The sequence below is a fragment of the Dendrobates tinctorius genome, unplaced genomic scaffold (assembly GCF_039654945.1).
Source record: "Dendrobates tinctorius isolate UK_male_01 unplaced genomic scaffold, ASM3965494v1 ptg000129l, whole genome shotgun sequence".
Lineage (NCBI taxonomy): Eukaryota > Metazoa > Chordata > Amphibia > Anura > Dendrobatidae > Dendrobates > Dendrobates tinctorius.
In genome coordinates this window covers 11,835,051-11,856,644 of record NW_027361797.1, presented here as the reverse complement: position 1 = coordinate 11,856,644, position 21,594 = coordinate 11,835,051, and the positions used below count along the sequence as shown (strand labels likewise).

The 21,594-nt window shown below is 42.4% G+C and overlaps 1 protein-coding gene across 2 annotated transcripts in view; it reads left to right on the top strand.

The window, feature by feature from the left end:
• Positions 1-20,145, top strand: part of USP7 (ubiquitin specific peptidase 7) — a 136,547-nt gene extending 116,402 nt beyond the window's left edge. The window contains exons 17-31 of one of the 2 annotated variants that reach the window (XM_073542831.1): positions 4,060-4,161; positions 5,032-5,137; positions 5,383-5,475; positions 5,574-5,641; positions 7,348-7,448; positions 10,520-10,673; positions 12,000-12,067; positions 12,690-12,798; positions 12,881-12,958; positions 13,530-13,630; positions 15,350-15,449; positions 15,615-15,734; positions 15,868-15,939; positions 16,571-16,661; positions 18,816-20,145. In XM_073542831.1, coding sequence (XP_073398932.1) covers positions 4,060-4,161; positions 5,032-5,137; positions 5,383-5,475; positions 5,574-5,641; positions 7,348-7,448; positions 10,520-10,673; positions 12,000-12,067; positions 12,690-12,798; positions 12,881-12,958; positions 13,530-13,630; positions 15,350-15,449; positions 15,615-15,734; positions 15,868-15,939; positions 16,571-16,661; positions 18,816-18,922 — 1,470 coding nt within the window. In that variant the 3' untranslated portion in view covers positions 18,923-20,145. Of the gene's footprint in view, positions 1-4,059; positions 4,162-5,031; positions 5,144-5,382; positions 5,476-5,573; positions 5,642-7,347; positions 7,449-10,519; positions 10,674-11,999; positions 12,068-12,689; positions 12,799-12,880; positions 12,959-13,529; positions 13,631-15,349; positions 15,450-15,614; positions 15,735-15,867; positions 15,940-16,570; positions 16,662-18,815 lie in introns of both variants that reach the window. The other variant, XM_073542830.1, reaches the window with a different exon arrangement.
• The last annotated feature ends 1,449 nt before the right edge of the window (positions 20,146-21,594 follow it).

Sequence of the window (21,594 nt, the reverse complement as noted above, 5' to 3'; positions counted from 1 at the left end):
AAACAGTGGTTCCCCCCACATATGGGGTACCAGCGTACTCAGGACAAACTGGACAACAACTTTTGGGGTCCAATTTCTCCTGTTACCATTGTGAAAATAAAAAATAGCTGGCTAAAAAATCATTTTTTGAGGGGAAAAAAAAATATTTTTATTTTCACGGTATAAACTTCTGTAAAGCACCTGGGGGTTCAAAGTGCTCACTATGCATATAGATAAGTTCCCTAGAGGGTCTAGTTTCCAAAATGTGGTCATTTGTGGGGGAGCTCCAAAGTGTAGGCAGACAGGACCTCTCCAAACACGACATGGTGTCCGCTAACGATTGTAGCTAATTTTCCATTCAAAAAGTCAAATGGCGCTCCTTCCCTTCTGAGCCCTGCAGTGCGCCCAAACAGTGTTTCCCCCCCACATATGGTGTACCAACGTACTCAGGACAAGCTGAACAACAACTTTAGGGGTCCAATTTATCCTGTTACCCTTGTGAAAATAAAAAATAGCGGGCTAAAAAATAATTTTTGAGGAAAAAAAAGGTTTTTTTATTTTCATGGCTCTGCGTTTATAAACTTCTGTGAAGCACTTGGGGGTTCAAAGTGCTCACTACACATCTAGATAAGCTCCTTGGGGGGTCTAGTTTCCAAAATGGGGGGTTTCTACTGTTTAGGCACATCAGGGGCTCTGCAAACGCAACATGATGCCCGCAGAACATTCCATCAGTCTGCATTCCAAAATCGCGCTCCTTCCCTTCTGAGCTCTCCCTGTGCCAAAACAGTGGTTCCCCCCACATATCGGGTACCAGCGTACTCAGGACAAATTGCACAACAACTTTTGTTGTCCAATTTCTATTGTTAGCCTTGTGAAAATAAAAAATAGCGGGCTAAAAAATCATTTTTGAGGAAAAAAAATATTTTCATGGCTCTGCGTTTTAAACTTCTGTGAAGCACTTGGGGGTTCAAAGTGCTCACTACACATCTAGATAAGCTCCTTGGGGTGTCTAGTTTCCAAAATGGGATCACTTGTGGGAGAACTCCAATGTTTAGGTACACAGGGGCTCTCCAAACACGACATGGTGTCCGCTAACGATTGGAGCTAATTTTCCATTCAAAAAGTCAAATGGTGCTCCTTCCCTTCTGGGCCCTGCCGTGCGCCCAAACAGTGGTTTATGACCACATATGAGGTATCGGTGTACTCAGGAGAGATTGCCCAACAAATTTTAGGATCCATTTTATCCTGTTGCCCATGTGAAAATGAAAAAATTGATTCTAATATAAAATTTTTGTTGGAAAAATTAAAATGTCCATTTTTTCCTTCCACGTTGCTTTAGTTGCTGTGAAGCACCTGAAGGGTTAATAATCTTCTTGAATGTAGTTTTGATTAGCTTGAGGGGTGCAGTTTTTAGAATGGTGTCACTTTTGGGTATTTTCTGCCATATAGACCCCTCAAAGTGACTTCAAATGTGAGCTGGTCCCTAAAAAAAAATGGTTTTGTAAATTTTGTTGTAAAAATGAGAAATCGCTGGTCAACTTTTAACCCTTATAACTTCCTAACAAAAAAGAATTTTGTTTCCAAAATTGTGCTGATGTTAAGTAGACGTGGGAAATGTTATTTATTAACTATTTTGTATCCCATAACTCTCTGGTTTAATGGAATAAAAATTCAAAATGTGAAAATTGCGAAATTTTCAAAACTTTCGCCAAATTTCCATTTTTTTCACAAATATATGCAAAAATTATCGACATCAATTTACCACTAACATGAAGCCCAATATGTCACGAAAAAACAAACTCAGAATCGCTAGGATCTGTTGAAGCGTTCCTGAGTTATTACCTCATAAAGGGACACTGGTCAGAATTGCCAAAAATGGCCAGGTCATTAAGGTCAAAATAGGCTGGGTCATGAAGGGGTTAAACAGCACACATGCAAAAAAAAAAAATATACGCCTTTCTTCCCTGTGTTCAGCGCTGTCACGTTCTGCTGGAGGCTGGGGGAGGAGGGTGGCGCCGGAGTAAGCGCATACCCATACCGCGCGGTCCGGCGCCATATTGCTGAAGACACTGCAAATGTGTTTTCAGTAAAATGGCGCTGAATAGTGCTATGCGCATGCACGATACTCACGCGCACTCGTTTTTTCCGGCCGAAGAGAACGCCGCGGCGATGCTCCTCCCAGTCAGGTAAGTATGCAAGTATGGCGACGGAAATCGCGGTATGCAGTGTGTAAGGTACCGCCATCTCCGGCGCCATACTCCTCACCGCTGGATGCCTCATTCTGTCTGGAGCCACACTGCACAGGCGCGTTGCGCTTGCGCAGTCTATGAAGGCTTCAGAAAGAGTGACGCTCCCACGGTTATTTTATAGATAGCAGGGGAAAAACTGCGATCCGCAAATATGGAGTACCGCAAAAACAAGCTAACGTTTTTGCGGTACCATTGAAATGCATTGCAGCCGTGTCCGCAAGCTGTGAAAAATATTGAGCAAGCTCTAAATTTTTTTCACTGCCACAAATACGACCCTCACTGCCCTCCTAATTTTTGCGGCCCTTTTTTGTGGCCCGATAGAAATGCATTGGGGCTGCAAAGACAGCCAGCAAAAACACGGCAAGTGTAAAACCAGCCTAATAAACACATCGTACCATAAAAGGCACCCCAGGTTTAGAGAGCAGGAAAGGGGGAAAAACATTTTTACAATTAAAATGTCCCTGGTGGTGTACCCTGGTGGTGTAAAGTGGAGGGGTCATCATTATGAGTAATTTTAATGCACTAGGGTAGAATAGGGAAGTAATCTATAGTTAGTGTTTCTCTGCAGTGTATATTATACACACAGCTCTGCTACATATGCACATATACATGCGCACAGACAGCCCTACTACATATATTCACACACAGCTCTGCTACATATGCACTTATACATGTGCACACACAGTTGTCTCCTTTGAGGGTGTCTTGATAATTGCCAATAATTTCCATCTGTTGTCTATTCCAGTTGCACAACAGCATGTGAAATTGATTGTCAATCAGTGTTGCTTCCTAAGTGCACAGTTTGATTTCACAGAAGTTTGATTTACTTGGTGTTATATTCTGTTGTTTAAGTGTTCCTTTTATTTTTTTTGAGCGGTGTACATGCACACAAGCTCTGCTACATATGCACATATACAGACATACTACATGTTGCCACATCTTGCAGTTTCTTCCAGGCACGTGACTGATCACATGACATGAAAGGTCCTGGAGCCAATTGGGTAGAAGACCCTTCAGTTGCACAGGACATGCAGCTCCCAGTATCTTTCTCTCCAGCACCGCACCCATACGATACATTAGAGTGGGGCAGGAGTAGAGAGAGACTTTGTGATCAGGAAGGACACAGTGTTATCTATCGCAGGAAGCTGGATTTGGACTGTAAGTCAGGTTCGCTTTTTAGCAAGAGGTTTTCTTCTTAGTGTGCTTTACAGTTGGAAAAAATACGATGTATAGGTGTTACCTGTCATTTTTCAATCCTGCCTCTGATTTGGAGCCTTGATATAAATGCCTCCTGAAAGGTCGGGAAGAATGGGTCTAAAAAAAAAGTAGAAAAGAAGGGCGTTCTAGCTTCTGGTAAAATATCAAAACCTGTCTTTATTCCATCAAAGTTTTTTTTAAAATGTCAAGGACAGGATGGTCAGCAAGTGACTCGTTTCAAACATAGTTGTGTCAAGCTTGTCAAAGATCGGTGTTCAAAATGCGTCGCTTGCTGATCATCCTGACCTTGACTTTCTAAAAAAAATTTGATGGGAGTAAAGACAAGTTTTGATATTTCACCAGACGCTGGAACGCCCTTCTCTGCGTTGTTAACACGAATGATCGGCTCGTGGTTCAGTGCACGCTGGATCATCGTTTACTTCATTGGTGAGCTGGCATTGCCCTCTTTTCCTTTTTTGTCTATAAGAAAAGCCCCATTAGCCTATGTGAAATCGCTGGATTATGAATGCACGTTACTTTTAGCACAAATGCTTCACAGCCATTTTAATATTCGTGTTTCAGATGAAATAAGGCTTTTTTTTTTTTTTTTTTTTTTTTTTTTTATACTTCCCAGGGATTTCCACAGGACCAAATTCGGTTATGGCCCATGCAAGCTCGAAGTAATGGAACAAAAAGGCCAGCAATGTTGGATTATGAATCGGATTGCAGCAAAACTGTAAATATACAATATATTTTGAGCCTTCACTTTTCCTCAGGATTCGCAGGCAGAATGTAACTAGCAGTGGCCCTAGATGTTACTTGTGTGCTCTCCGTAGGTCACGGACCTCAGCTTGGTGATGATGATGATATGCCATCCAGCTCTTATATATTACAAGTTTCTTCTACTCTACCTGCTTTTCTTTTTTGTCTCAAGTGTCTAAATTTTGTCCTCTGTTTTCTATGACCGATGCATAAAAATGAGTAGTTGCCTGTCAGATCTTGTAAATTGCTTACTATCCCGCATCGGTTATAGAGTAGTATAGTTATGAGATATTGATCCACCGATTGTCTGGATTTGTGCACACATTAGGATACCTAAAGGCGTGTGTACAAGTCCTCAGAATAGTAATGGCGCTGTTAATTCCCTGTGTAGGAGACCTTGGTGGTGATCAACTAGGAGGTTACATTATACTTCTAGTCTGTGCTCATCTTTATGGAGCACCAGTTTCTGTGTGGATTTCTTTCACATTTGTGTTTTGAGGCCAATGACATGTGCAGCAATCACCTATACATATCATCATTAGCCTGTGTAATCCATACAATAAAAGCTGTAGAAGCCCACAAATGAGACCAATCTGCAGGGACCCAGGTCCACCAATGAACTCTGCAAGAAAAGCTTGTTACAATTGATATTACCAGCTGTCATTTGTTGTCTTCGCAGTGAAAGCTGTGCAACAAAATATCCTCTTCATGGTTTGGATCTGACACGATTGCTTTGTATATGGAGCAGCACTTCGTTATTTGCTGATGTTTATCTGATGCCATGTGAATGTCTGCTAATAACTCTCCTTTCTGCTGTATTTTTTGTATTATATTTGTCATGTAGATGATTGAGCTGAGTGACAATGAAAATCCTTGGACAATATTTTTGGAAACTGTAGATCCAGAAATGGCTGCTAGTGGGGCGACGCTTCCCAAGTTTGACAAAGATCGTAAGTGTAGGCTATCCTCTCTACATACTTCTTTTTTTCCACGTAACCCTCTGATTTGATTTGGGGTTGGAGATTTAGTTCCGGGTGGCCTGAACTCTGCAAGGTTTTGGAGCGGTTGGATTTTATTCACTCTATTCCAAGACATTTGAAATAATTTCTATTATTTACTATTAACCATTCCATTAGAAAACCCAATAATGAGTCCTGATTTATCCTTATTCTTACTACAGCTTTCTCTTCCACAGATGACGTCATGCTCTTTTTAAAAATGTACGATCCGAAAAGTCGAAGCTTAAATTACTGTGGACATATCTACACCCCAATCTCTTGTAAAATACGTAAGTATGTTGCACGATGAGGAAGATGTAATATCATTTTATGGATGTCATTTTGTAGTTCTACATCTAATTATTTCTCCCGCCCCCACTATAAACAGGTGACCTACTGCCAGTTATGTGTGAGAGAGCTGGATTTCCGCAAGGAACTAACCTTATCCTCTATGAGGTAAAGCACTTGAAGTCTGGGGTTTTGTCCCTACCATTGGCAGCATTTACATGGGGTTTGCATTTTGTTCCTGTTGCATTGAGCTTATTTCCCCCCTCCGGGCATAGATCTACTAATGGGTTAATTGCTCCGTCTTTGGCTGAGATGGGAAGTAATATTTTGAGCTCTTTTAGATAGGGAAAACATGTAAGCAATAAAAACATTGAAGGAAGCTGGCCACTTTATATTCAGGCCCAATAACTAGGCTTAGACGCTGATAGACAGCAAGAGTTGAGCGTAGTGATTGGCTGCAGTGGTCACAGGTGCTGTCAACATTAGGCCGGTTTCACATTAGCGCTTTTTCAGCGCACGCACGGCCGGGGGTAGCTCCGCCCCCGAGCCGGCTCTCTGCCCGGCGTGCCCGCCCCTTGCTTGTAGCGCCGCCTACTAGCGGACAGCGGCGCCTGCGATCGGCGCACCCTATCTTTAGCATAGGGTGCGCAGATCGTGCGCAGGCCGTGCGCTAGTTGCGCTTTGACCTGCGCTGCGCACTTTTGACGGTGCGCCGTGCGCGCCAAAATCCGAAAAGTTTGATTTTGGCGCGCACGGCGCACCGTCAAAAGTGCGCAGCGCAGGTCAAAGCGCAACTAGCGCACGGCCTGCGCACAATCTGCGCACCCTATGCTAAAGATAGGGTGCGCCGATCGCAGGCGCCGCTGTCCGCTAGTAGGCGGTGCTACTAGCAAGGGGCGGGCACGCCGGGCAGAGAGCCGGCTCGGGGGCGGAGCTACCCCCGGCCGTGTGTGCGCTGAAAAAGCGCTAATGTGAAACCGGCCTAACATCACTGCTGCAGATTATCAGCAAAGCATCAAGAGGCAATCCTGAAACAAGTGTGGCTTAGTAACCGCTCTGTTAATGATTTTATAGATGTAATGCCTTGCTTATCTAAAGTTTATCACAGAAAACCCTTTTAAGTAATTCTCAATTTAGAACGTGACTGCTGAAATCTGCCCGTGCCTTGCTCGCTCGGCCTCAGTGGATTAACTACTTAACCCCATGTACCAGCTCTCATTGTCCTTTCTTCCACAAATTGATTGCGCGGTGTCAGTGGGTTGTGATGGCAATTGGAGTGTACTCGCCGCCGTCCACATGGCTGCCATCTCAGTCTTCCTGTGGGTTTGCTTCATAGGAGTACATCATTTTTGCGATTTATTGCAGTTGAGTATTATCGAAGTACATATAACAAATCTATGATCGCCAAGTATAAAAAAAACTTTTGTTTTTTAAATATACGACTTTAAATTGCTTCTCTTCCCTTTTAAAAAATAAGCATATTTAGATAGTAAGTCTGATCCACCAGAATCTAAAGTTAACTAGTCTGTACAGCAATTGCCGTAAAGCGGGGGGGATAAAACCTCCAGAATTTCCAGTCGCCGCACCTCCCCTAAAAATGCATTGAGAAACAATCAAAATGTCTGCTCTTCAGGATGATATCTCGCCACGTTAAACAAGTCCTCACGCAGCTCTTTGGACTGAATAAGAAATTTAGAGATCGCGTCAGCACCATGCGAATTGTCATCTGTTTTACTTTACAAATATCCAATGCCTCCACGTTCCCTCCACTCAAATAATAGATTTTTCAGCGCATTTGTACTTGTGAAGCAACTTGTTTCTTTAGGATGTTTTTGCTCTGCATTATTTTGTGATACACTTTTAATTGTTTGCAGGAAGTCAAACCGAATTTAACAGAACGTATTCAAGATTATGATGTGTCTCTTGACAAAGCACTTGATGAGCTTATGGATGGTGACATTATAGTATTCCAGAAGTGAGTACATAGTGAACTTTTCTAGCCTTCTGTGCATTTTTTTTTTTTGTATATTAGTTTGGTACTTTGATTAACCCTCTATGGTATGACTACAAATATCAGCTCCTTTAAATACAGTCATATGTTAAAGTTTGGGCACCCCTATTAATGTTAACCTTTTTTTCTTTATAACAATTTTGTTTTTTGCAACAGCTATTTCAGTTTCATATATCTAATAACTGATGGACTCAGTTATATTTCTGGATTCAAATGAGGTTTATTGTACTAACAGAAAATGTGCAATCTGCATTTATACAAAATTTGACCGGTGCAAAAGTATGGGCACCTCAACATAAAAGTGACATTAATATTTCGTAGATCCTCCTTTTGCAAAAATAACAGCCTCTAGTCGCTTCCTGTAGCTATTAATGAGTTCCTGGATGAAGGTATTTGTGACCATTCCTGTTTACAAAACAATTCCAGTTCAGTTAAGTTTAATGGTCGCCGAGCATGGACAGCCCGCTTCAAATCATCCCACAGATGTTCAATGATATTCAGGTCTGGGGACTGGGATGGCCATTCCAGAACATTGTATTTGTTCCTCTGCATGAATGCCTGAGTAGATTTGGAGCGGTGTTTTGGATCATTGTCTTGCTGAAATATCCATTCCCTGCGTAACTTCAACTACGTCACTGATTCTTGCACATTATTGCCAAGAATCTGCTGATACTGAGTTGAATCCATGCGACCCTCAACTTTAACAAGATTCCCGGTGCCGGCATTGGCCACACAGCCCCAAAGAATGATGGAACCTCCACCAAATTTTACTGTGGGTAGCAAGTGTTTTTCTTGGAATGCTGTGTTTTTTAGCCTCCATGCATAGCGCCTTTTTGTATGACCAAACAACTCAATCTTTGTTTCATCAGTCCACAGGACCTTCTTCCAAAATGTAACTGGCTTATCCAAATGTGCTTTTGCATACCTCAGGCGACTGTTTGTGGCGTGCTTGCAGAAACGGCTTCTTTCGCATCACTCTCCCATACAGCTTCTCCTTGTGCAAAGTGCGCTGTATTGTTGACCGATGCACAGTGACACCATCTGCAGCAAGATGATGCTGCAGGTCTTTGGAGGTGGTCTGTGGATTGTCCTTGACTGTTCTCACCATTCTTCTTCTCTGCCTTTCTGATATTTTTCTTGGCCTGCCACTTCTGGGCTTAACAAGAACTGTACCTGTGTTCTTCCATTTCCTTACTATGTTCCTCACAGTGGAAACTGACAGGTTAAATCTCTGAGACAACTTTTTGTATCCTTCCCCTGAAAAGCTATGTTGAATAATCTTTGTTTTCAGATCATTTGAGAGTTGTTTTGAGGATCCCATGATGCCACTCTTCATAGGAGAATCAAATAGGAGAACTACTTGCAAGTGGCCACCTTAAATACCTAGTCTCATGATTTGATACACCTGGCTATGATGTTCAAAGCGCAATGAGGTCACAAAACCAATTTAGTGCGTCAGGAAGTCAGTAAAAAGTAGTTAGGAGTGTTCAAATCAAGAAAATGATAAGGGTGCCCATACTTTTGCATCGGTCAAATTTTGTTTAAATGCAGATTGCACATTTTCTGTTAGTACAATAAACCTCATTTGAATCCAGAAATATAATTGAGTCCATCAGTTATTAGATATATGAAACTGAAATAGCTGTTGCAAAAACCAAAATTGTTATAAAGAAAAAAGGTTAACATTAATAGGGGTGCCCAAACTTTAACATATGACTGTATGGCCGTAGCATCTGTCCACTAATGAAAATCATTTCATTTTGCATAACTTGGCCATAAGCGTAACTTACTCTACTGAAAATGAGCTTGTTACAGCCTGTATTATAGAGGTAAGCTATTGCCATCTCTGTTGGGAATACAGAACTAGCCTATGGTTGCTGTATGTGTCCTGCTTTCTTACCGTTGCCCACTACCTGGAAACACTTTTTTTTCCACCTGTTCCTGACTGAGCATTTTGCACACTGTGCACCTCCCTATTAGCGGCTTCTCCCACGCTACACCCTGCGATCATGCGGTCACTGGGGCCGGAGGAGGAAGCATCTAATCCCATTAATATTGCAGGTTACGAGGGCCATTGTCTTTCCAATTCTGGATATTTGGATGCAGATTTTGGACAATGCAGTTGGTAGCTTAGTCTGTCGTAAGCACATATTTAATTGGACCATTTCAGACTGGTTTAGTAGTGTAATGTTGAAAACCTAAAAGTCGGGCCGTGTTCACACTTCTGGTTTTCATTGGTGCTCCCTCTATTCCATCGATGTCTGACTCTGGCATAAAAAGTATCACACCACATGTTCCAGCCTGTCAGATGAAAGCGTACCTTCACTTGACACTTTATGTAAATGCTTGCTGCATGCTTATAAATAAAGAAGCGTTTTTTAATATTTCCTTGCCCCTAGTTTGTTTCCCCTGCCCTCCACAGATCTGCTTTTTACACTTGTGAAGGTAGAGCGTCTGGTACTGAGTACATGTCAGAAAAACACAACTGCCTACTTCTCCTCTTTCTAGTAAAGGAAATCTCTTACTGTAAAGGAAAAAAAACACCTGAAATACGACAAATACCATCTAATCATATAGTTATGGACAGATGAAAGTAGATGACATCACTGACCGTAGTCACAGCTCATCCTCCCTGTGTACCGGTCACAGAGCATGCCCACAACCCATAGAATCCGCGTTCTCACAGTGTGGCTGGTATACAGCCTGTCTCAGCTGCTGCTTCTGTTTTTTACGGGACATAAAGCAAAGACATTCACAATGACATTTATTCTCTTCAATAATGAATTGTTTACTTTAATATTCTATTACAGTGTATGTTGTCGAACATAAAAACATTCTAAAGGAAAGAATGTTAAAAAAAATAATAAAAGAATACATTGTGCCCACTCTAACTCCAAGGATCCTGCACAGTCTGCCCAATTTAGGAATTGCTCAGTTTCTCGATTTCCGAATCTGTGAAGAGTTAAGAATAATGTGGCTGTCACTTTCTCGTTAACATTGTAATTGTGTGATTTTGTGATTCTGCCCCTGTCTAGAGATGACCCGGAGAGTGAGAACAGTGAATTGGCCACAGCCAAGGAATACTTCAGAGACCTTTATCACCGTGTGGATGTAATCTTCTGTGACAAGACAATTCCTAATGATCCAGGATTCGTTGTTACATTGTCTAACAGAATGAATTACTCTCATGTACGTATTTCATTATGACTTTGTTTTGGCAGATTTTCTTTATTAGAAAGTCTTCCCGTTAATAAATCCATGTACCTGTGGTACTGCGCGATAGGGAGGCTGTCTCCCAGCTAACCAGTGGTGCATCGGCACAGAGTGGCTCCTGAGATCTCTTCTTGATAATGTCAAATGTAATATTCATCTATAATCTTGTGGATGTTATCTGGTCTTCTATTCCATGAGCATTGCGTATAGGGATTGTTTCATGAAGGCAACTGTATATATTCCCTACTAAGCTGTAGTGGGGAGTACTCTGCTATGGACCCCACTTAGCCAGAATGGAGATCTGCTGTATTAGTGACATAAGCCATGCTTGTATGACAGGCGCACTTGGCTTTTTCCATCAGTTCCATAAGCCATGAAGGGGTTCCAGCACACTGGAGACCAGGGCTGATAGACCAACTCCTAACATATATAATAAATTAGGTACAGTAGTACAATGCAGGATGAGCTATAAATGTTTTCATAATTTGGGAAAGTTATAAAATGTCCTATAAATGTCTGTTGTTCTTCTTGATCTCAGGATCTCGGCCTTGAGTGGAGATGAATCTGTGCTGCACTTTATGCACATGATCAGTAGTGACCAGAGCTGGGGAGGCTGAGGTTTGGCTTATTGACTGCACAGCCCTGCTTGTGTCCTTCGCTCTATGCACAGGTTACAGAGGACCTCGCTCCTGTGGCTAGGAGATGTGCTGTGATTGAGAGATAAAGCCCTTAATATGGATTTTCCAGGCTTGAGCTGAATTTCTGCAGGCACTCTATAGCTGCAGAGTGGCAAGTCCGGACAGTGTGCATTATGCACACTGTCAGCATCCTGATAATTGTTAGATCGAGTGGGTGGTCATGGGGCTGCCATTATTCAATCTGCTTTCTAGCAGTCTTTTGCCAAATAGATTTTGATCTGCTTCTTTCATCATTGGATTAGAAACTCTCAACACTGATGGAAGCAGAGTAGAATCTAGTTGCCATGTGACCCCCAATATGCAGGCCACATTTTGCTGATCACTTGACCTCTTGTTTGATCTAGTAGTAATGGCAGAAATTTAGCTCAAGCCTGAAAAAAGCCCTTTTAAGGTTTTATAATCACGCTTTAGAGCCCTTTTCATTCAGAAACAATGGGTGGTCTAAGATTGAACACCAGTGCAATATTCTTCCACGACTGACCTATTAGAAAACCTTTGAAGTTGGGTTTCCCTTAAAAGAAAGTCTGACTGGTCCATAGTTTCTGTTTCAGTCTGTTTTTCATAGTTTGCATAACGAAAGCCTGTCTAAATGACTGTTTTTCAGGTTGCAAAAACTGTTGCCCAGAGGCTGAACACTGATCCGATGCTTCTACAGTTTTTTAAATCTCAAGGGTAAGTTCCATGGATGGCGAGGTCAGAACAGATGAAGGCCGCGGTCTCTGGGTTATGCACGCAGCCCATAGGCATCCTCTAGCCTTAGGCCGGGGTCACATTGCGTTATGGCAGTCCGTTAGACAGACTGCGTTACATTGCGGCATAACGTGGTGTAACGCAGTCCTTTAACGCTGCCATTGACCCCCATTGTCGGACGCATGCCGTAAAGCGACATGCATTCACGATGTGCCGTCATTCAGTGACGGAGCCTCGGACGCGGGCTGCAGCTTCTGAGGCTCCATCACCGCTAGCGCAGATGAGTCATCTGCGCTAGTGGGTGTAGCATAGCGCTATGCTATACCGTTTAACCAGCCCATCAACGCTATGCGTTGAACGGGCTGGCTAAACGCAGTGTGAACCTGGCCTTATGTAACACAGGATATATGGCTGTGAACACTAAACTGCTGGAAGCTGTAACTGTGCCTCCAGATTCTAGTAAACCATACCAGGGAATCTCATGGTTTTGTCTTGATAAAGAACACACAGCCTGATATTTGGTAGCATGTGATTGATACGCAAGGTGTCATACTGACTTAGCCACTATAATCGAGGGCTCTCACTTACAGCTTAATGTTTGCAGTTACAGGGATGGTCCTGGGAACCCTCTTAGGCATAACTACGAAGGAACCTTACGGGACCTTCTGCAATTCTTCAAGCCTAGGCAACCCAAGAAACTCTATTATCAACAGGTATGCAGTCATATAAAAGACAAGATATCCTTTGCTGGAACGTTGGCAATTGGTGTGACTTCTATATTTTTTTTTCTTTCAGCTGAAAATGAAGATTACAGACTTTGAAAACAGGAGGAGCTTCAAATGTATATGGCTGAATAGTCAGTTTAGAGAAGAGGTGCGTATTCCTTTCTTGCTTAACGTCCTCTCATCTTGTGAAGTAATGGTAACAGTAACGGTGGTCACAGGGATGTAGTGCTGCACTTGGCTTCCTGCAGATGATGCCACTGTCACCTGCTGTGCAGGGAGCTGCATTCTGGCTGTGATCAAAGAGAAAGGGGCCAGCTGCAGTTCCTGCATGGCGGACAGGACCGCCTAATGTGCTGTGAAAATGTAGGGTAGACCGCCTTCACGAAATTGCAGCGAACCAGGTCACCCATTCACTTGTCATTAAAGAATGGCGCCTGGTAGCCATGTGCAGCCTCTAATAGTGTGTTACTTCCCCTATTACCTATATCCAAATGAATAGTAGTGTTTATTACAGTGCTGTAGTCTCAGTCTCCATAGAAAACCTCTGTACTATAGATTTATTTTTTATACAATTAAATTAAAACTAAATGACGTAGTAAGACCTCTATAATGCGCCCAACTGGTAGTACAATATACATGACTTGGTATTCTAGAATTGCCATTCTATCACCATTTTGTGCTCTTACAGGTCTGATTTTTCTTCTCTCCCATATGTACAGGAAATAACACTATATCCAGACAAGCACGGTTGTGTAAGAGACCTTCTAGAAGAATGTAAGCGAGCAGTTGAACTCTCTGAGAAGGGGTCTGGTAAATTGAGGTACATGATTTGGTACTTTTTTTTTTTTTTTTCCCCTAAGTGTGTTTGTCCCCCTCCCCCATAATTAAAGTGTCGGTTACGCTGGGGGCACCAACCATTGCCCGGGGGCTGCACCAATATGATGTGAAGGTGCTGGATACATTGGGAGCACTGATCATTGCCCAGGTGCTGCACCAGTATGATATAAATGTGCTGGATACACTGGGCCCAGCCAGTGCATCGGTATATAAAGGTACTGGGGGCACTGACAATTGACTGGGTGCTGCACCACTTTGTTATAAAGGTGCTGGATACACTGGGGGCACTGGCCATTGCTCAGGTGCTGCAACAGTGTCAATAACTACACCATTGTGTGGATTTAAAGTAGAACGTGTTGTGTAAAGGGAACCTGTTATCACGACCTAACCACAGGCAATGAGGCTTCCTTCGTACAGGCATGGTGTCCTCTGGATAGATCCCTAATCTGGTCCCTCAGTACAGGCATGGTGCCCTCTGGATAGATCCCTAATCTGGTCCCTCATTACAGGCATGGTGCCCTCTGGATAGATCCCTAATCTGGTCCCTCAGTACAGGCATGGTGCCCTCTGGATAGATTCCTATCTGGTCCCTCAGTACAGGCATGGTGCCCTCTGGATAGATCCCTAATCTGGTCCCTCATTACAGGCATGGTGCCCTCTGGATAGATCCCTAATCTGGTCCCTCAGTACAGGCATGGTGCCCTCTGGATAGATCCCTATCTGGTTCCTTAGTACAGGCATGGTGTCCTCTGGATAGATCCCTATCTGGTCCCTCAGTACAGGCATGGTGCCCTCTGGCTAGATCCCTATCTGGTCCCTCAGTACAGGCATGGTGTCCTCTGGATAGATCCCTATCTGGTCCCTCAGTACAGGCATGGTGTCCACTGGATAGATCCCTATCTGGTCCCTCAGTACAGGCATGGTGCCCTCTGGCTAGATCCCTATCTGGTCCCTCAGTACAGGCATGGTGTCCTCTGGATAGATCCCTATCTGGTCCCTCAGTACAGGCATGGTGTCCTCTGGATAGATCCCTATCTGGTCCCTCAGTACAGGCATGGTGCCCTCTGGCTAGATCCCTATCTGGTCCCTCAGTACAGGCATGGTGTCCTCTGGATAGATCCCTATCTGGTCCCTTAGTACAGGCATGGTGCCATCTGGATAGATCCCAATCTGGCTTTTTCAGTTTAGCAGATAATCTCCCTTGCATTGTCCTTTCCCCTGGCCTTAGTAATGTCTCATTAGTACTATCTCTGGTGAAGATAAGCCTAAACCCTCTTTAACTCTTTTTACATTCTTTCATTTCAAAGTTTCTGGTTTGTTTCTTGGCCCTAAGTTCTTGTAAAATGCCAACTGAATATTAGGGTGCCTTGTCTCCGAGCGCCGTGGTCGGACTGTGTTGCATGGATGTGTGCATGAGCCATAAATTTGTGGAAGTATTATTATTATTATAGCGCCATTTATTCCATGGCGCTTTGCATGTGAAAGTATGACACTGTTATGTGATTTGATACGTTTCGGGGGGGTTGTACCAAGGCAACAGTATAGTAAATATGCTTAAAGGTAATAGAAAATGTGTAAGGACCGAAGAGTCCTCAGCAATGGATGTGCGCGACAGTCAACATCAACTGTTCACTATATAGCATGTTTTCTAGAGCTGTGGAAATTGTTTGGATGACTTATTTTTCTCATTTTTATCCTTAAGGCTGCTAGAAATTGTAAGCTACAAGATAATTGGTGTACATCAGGAGGAAGAACTACTAGAGTGCTTATCACCGGCTACAAGTAGGACTTTTCGAATAGAGGTAATTTCTTCTATTACGACGCACTATTCTATGCTTGTGTTCTCATGTCACATACATGGCAGAATTTCTGTCCAAACATGAGAATAGGCTTATTTAGGACAGACAATCTCCCAGATGTGGCACAACCTACATGATCAGGATTTTATTTGCTTGGTCGCATTGCAGGAAATTCCTTCGGACCAGGTGGACATCGATAAAGAGAACGGCATGCTCATTGCTGTGGCACATTTTCACAAGGAGGTGTTTGGCACATTTGGGATTCCGTTTTTGCTTAGGATACAGCAGGTATGTCACGGTGTCTCTTGTATTTGATTCAGCAAAATTCGTGGCAGATTAATTCTCTTGTAAGACTATTATCAGTTATTTATCATTATGACACGGACATTGTTGTAAAGCTCATGTATATTTTTTTCATTAGGGTGAAGCATTCAGAGAGGTGATGAAGCGGATTCAGGCTATGCTGGAAATTCAAGAGAAAGAATTTGAAAAGGTAAACATGGACGCAAAATCCACCGAGGGGATGCGGAGTGCCTCCGGTCTTTATTCCAATCACCTCGTTTCCGTGGTCTAAGCTGACCATACTATTCGTAAATAGCTGTGCTCCCTGCAATCTCTTGTAGGGTCTAGTTTGATTATGATAGATCGCATGGGAAAACTTTCTTATCATAATTTTTAATCGAAAATAAAGTCTTGTAGGACAATTGATGACCAACCATGGTAGATTCACCTGTATTATCTACATACTGACCAACATGCTTAATGCCTTTAAACTACATATGTCGGTATTATTACTATTGTAAGGCGTATGTGGTGTTACACTGATTTAACTGCTACCTGATGCAGAAAGAATAACAAGGCTGATGAGTCGTAGCTAGATGTTTATGGGGTCAGTAAAAATTTTCAGATTCCAGATCAAGTAGAAAAGTTAATGTTGGTTAATTGGTTGTCATAGGAATTTAGGTAAACGAATGTGTAACAAAAATAAGTGGTGCAGCAATGTTATCATTTAGCTTCAGTAAATGCAGTAATTATTGGTCATTTATGAAGGAGCAAGGGTCAGCACCTTGGGCTACAGACTCCACTGACTCGTACTTACCCATGGAGAACTTTTCTTCTTGCAGTTCAAGTTTGCAATTGTCACGATGGGCCGACATCAATACATAAATGAGGAGGACTATGAAGTGAACGTAAAGGACTTTGAGCCCCAGGCTGGTGAGTATGTTTGACAGCCAAAAACAAAGTGCTAAAGTGTACACGAAGTCTGTTCTAAAGTGCATATATTTTACTAGATTACGCAGGAGCGAGCCACGTAGCATTTATTGGACCTTATGTGTTAGAAAAGTGAAAAACGTTCTTGGCAGATTACTATGCTCAGAATATTGGTGGTCACACCCCTTGAAGGACTCCTAAAATGAATCTTGTTATAGAACTATTAATGTGGTTCCAATAGCTTCAAATTGACTGTATACAATGTGGACGCTTTTCTACTGAAATAAAGTCTCACTGTTATTACCGACATCAGATCATTTACTTGAACTCTGCAGTTTCCGTCCATTTACATTTTCGAAACCATTGGGTAAGAAACTGCAGACTGGTTCAAGTAAACTTTAGCAACGTGACTATGCAGAGAAATGTAAATGTTTTTAGCTTTTTAAGGAGCTTAAAGGGAACCGGTCACCTCAGAAATGCTATTTACCTGCAGATATAGGGATAGTTTGCATTACAGTGCTGCCCGGCCGCCTTACTGAAAGTGCGGCTACCAGGAGACCTTGACTTATTTCCTCCCTGGAGCTGTCGTCTTTCAGTCATGGGGTGCACGGGGCAGCTACAGTCACGACTCATTGTGTTGTGGGCAATTGCTGTAAGCACGCCCCAGGCTTTGGACAGTGCGCTCTGGACAGCAGTGCTAAAGAGCTGGCTGTAAAAGTGGTGAGGTCTTGCAGCCACTGCCCACAATATAGTGAGTGGTGACTGTGGCCGCCCCCGGGAGGACACAAGTTCATTTTTGCTTCATAGCTGCATATTCAGTAAGGTGCCCTGAGAGCATTCTAACGCCTTTATATTAATCTGCAGATTAACCCTTTATTCACAGGTAAATGGCATTTACCAAGGTAACCATTTCCCTTTTACTAGATAAATTACACTTACAAAACCAATGTCTCTATTTTCATGGCTGTGCATGGGTAACGATATCTTGTGTTTGGTCACTTTTGGTTTTTGTTTTTTTATTCTCTTTTGCTGGGCATACTTCATCACCTGTCCCCTTGATGTGATAATTGTTAGATTAGTATGGATCTCAATGCTGGTGTTCACGATGCTCACAAGTATAGTGGACTTTTGCCTCCCATTCTCCCTTCGCCTCACGACTGTACTTAAAGGAGTTGTCCGGTCTTTTGATAAATGTCTAGAGTCAACCTATGTGATTTCTGAATCCTTACAGCACTTGTATTGAGAGAGGCCGGACACTTCTAGTCAGAATGTGGCTGAAAGTACTAATGGAATTATGGCGGTCACATGACTGCCTGCTCTCGCCAGCAATACCCGATAATCCTGATCACATGTGGTGTACATTCTTTACGGATACAGAAGTCTCTAGTCACATACAGTAACTGCAGACTTTTATCAGCAGACCAGACATCCTCTTTAAAATGAAGTTAAACATAGTGACCCATGTCACACTGCTTGTCTGGGAATGTCAATGGAAGTCAAGCGAGCTGCTCAGCCAGCTTTGTCACTCACAGATTATAAAGCACCATTGAAGCTTTTTTTTAATGGTACTGCTGGAGTGGTGCTTGTGATCTAAGATCCCTCACCATAGTCTGCCACCGTTCTCCCCCTCTATCGCTTCTGCTGCTCTCAGTCTGTGGCAGTTTGTGACCTGCCGCATCACAGCAGTGTTTGCTGGAGCGGACTTGGAGGTCATTTCTCAATACAAGTCTGAGAGTCTTGTTCTGTCTCTCATAGACTTGTATCGAGATCTTCTGCCTTAACTTTTGAATCCCGAACAGTCAGAAGTTGTGATCCCAAGATGGATCCTTGGGATTGGAGCGGCATTGATAAAAGGTGAAGACGGCAGAGGGGTAAGTATAAGAGCGGAAGCAGGGACCTTGCATTAGAAGTGGCACTCCAGCGCTGGAAAAAAAAACACGAGTGGTACTTTACTGAAGCAGCAGAACACCGGTGGATAGAAGTTTCAATTATGAGTCAGGGAATTGTATATGTCCGTGTATCTGTAAACTGTCAGGATAATGGACAGACGCTGGAGTGTTTAATACTCCTATCTTTTTACAATCTCATCCCTGCACTAGTTCTGTGTTTGTCATTATCTATTTGTAAATGTCATTCTGTCTTCTAATCTTTCCATAGGCAACATGGCTCATCCAAGGCCTTGGCTAGGGCTTGACCACTTCAACAAAGCCCCAAAGAGAAGCCGCTACACATACCTTGAGAAAGCAATTAAGATCCATAACTGACTCACCGTAACCAAGTTTATCCAAACCAAGGGACATATAAATGTGTGTGTGTGTGCACCTTTCTAACAAAGCTAGAACTTTGGTACACGTGCACTATGTTTGAAGTCTACAGCAAGAAGATTTGCTGCTGATGTTAATTTTATTTTGTTGAGGCTGTTCCGTTTGGCTTCTCTGTATCTATTGACTGCCCTTTTCGAGCAAAATGAAGGTGTTTTTATAAAGCTTGAATGCCAATGTACTATTTTATGGTAGCTGTAAAGCAAGACAAAAAGGAGGATGTGGGAAAAATGTAGGCGAACAAAGGATCTGGCCCAATTTGTTCCTTGATGATATATTATGTGAGGCATAAGATGGCTGGCTGCATGCCGACCCAGGTGTTCCTATCAACCGTCATTGCAGCAAAACTCTTATGTTTCCACTGACAACAAATTTCCTCCCTTTAAATTTCATCCCTGTGCATTTGTAAATTCAGAAACCCTCACTTCAATAAATAGCAATCTCTACTTCATCATGTACTTTGTTGGCACTTTTTTGGCAAACGTTAGATTCCTAGCTCACAATATTCTCAATTACGTCCTTTTATTTGGCAAAGCTGTCAATCAGATCAAATCATAAGAGTTGCTGGAAATAATCCAGGGGTCCCCCTGCTGTCTGCTCACTATGCAGAAATGCATCCAAACTTGGGTGCAAAAATAAAAGTACTAACTTCTATGTATACCCACTCGTGTGTGTGTATATATAGCTGTTGATGCTGATTGGAAAAAAAAAACAAAACACCATTTTCATTAACGCCTTGAGCACCGAGGGCATGCTCACTAGTGTTTAGTAGGATAACTTTGTACAAAAACTACAGACCTAAAATGTATATTTAATAAATTGTACAAATTAACACATGGAGGTTCATATTGTTGGTTGAGTCTCAGTCTTTCACTGATGTTGATATTCTTGTGTGTAGTTTTATTTCCTATTACAGTTTTTCCTTTTTTTTTTTTTTTTTTTTTTTTTTTCCTTTCCCATATCTTGGTTTTTCCTTCCCACAATACATAAGGACAGAAGCGTGTCTAGTTTGAGTGCGGTAAATAGGTTACAGCCATTCAAGAATAATTTTACTTTTTTTCCTGGTCTTTTATTTTTCTCCTGTTAGCAGCAGTGTACACCTGTATATTGCCTTTTTTTGCTGGAAAATGTTGTCTGTTCAATAAAAGTTTTCTATAAAAAATAAACTATGAATTCTGTGAATGATATACACTTTAGACGCCACTTGGAGTTACTGTATTCTGCGTCAGTCGGAACATTTTAACCCCTTGGTGACCAAGCCCAATTTTTACAAATCTAGCATGTCCCAATCTATGTGGTAATATCAATGGAGTGTTGCAACATATCCAAGTGGTTCTGAGATTGTTTATTTTTTTTAATAATATATTGTACTTTGGTAAGTAATCATTTTTATTTATAAAAAAAAAAATTGAATTTTGTCAAATTTCAAAGATTTCCAATATTTCATTCTTAAAGGGGTTGTCCACTTCTGATACCCAATGCCTGTGGCCGGGCTTCAAAGGTGACCATGATTTCTGCTGTGGCATAGCTGTGTATAGCACACGCAATAGGATGACTCCATTTTCAGGTCCTCTAAGGGGGCTAACAAGAACAGTAAAAAATGGGGGGAAAAAAATGTCCAAATCGCCCCCCCCCATTGAAAATAAAGATATTAAAAAATACACATGTGCTATCAGTGTGCGCTGTGTTCAGAACAGTACGATCTATCAAAATAGAAGAACAATTAACCAGATCGGTAAACGGAAAAAAGTTCAAGAATGCTCAAATTGCGGAGATGTGTAATCTTAATCATTAGGCCTTTGGGCTATCATTTCATCTTAAATTTTTGACCTCTTCACAATAACAGTAATTTTGACCAGGGATGCCCAACCTTTTACATGCCAATGTATGTTCAGATGGGATGAGACAATAAAAATTTAGCTGAGAGCCACTTTAAGAAATAGTTTGAATCTGCATTTGTCTGTTTTAAATGTGTTCACTTGGGTTTTTTAGTTTTGTTCTATCATCAGAAGTTAAAATTTTACACACACAAAAAAAAAAACCTGAAATGAAACCAAAAATAATGTGTCGAAACATTGTTACTGTCAATTAAGATGGACTTATCTCAGCCCGTTAACTAATGCCAGTGGGCCCCATATTAGTCTATTGGCTCTCTTGGCCTGCTTTACCTGAGCTGACGAAAACCAATCGAAATAGAACGCTTGTCGTTGCTGATAACTGAGAACGAGCTTTCATACAAATGGTCATTCACCAATTAATGTCTAAAGGCCCCATCACACTAAGCGAGATCACTAGCGATGTCGCTTAAGCGTCACCGATTTTGTGACGCAGCAGCGATATCGCTATATGTGACACCTCCGACCGGCTCCCCCGCTGTCAATCGCTGATCACGCGAGAACGTCCTGGGCCGTTTCTCGTCAGCGGCTTCCTGCTGGCGCCGACGAGCAACGCGTGGACGCGGGCGGGAGGATGTCTTCATCGCCGCGTCTGACAGGTAAGTAACGACCGCTGCTACGTCGCTGGTGAGATCTGCCTGTTTGGCAGCTCACTAGCGACCATTTAGCGATGCACCAGCGATCCTGACCGGGTCGTATCGTGGTCGGGATCGCTGGTGC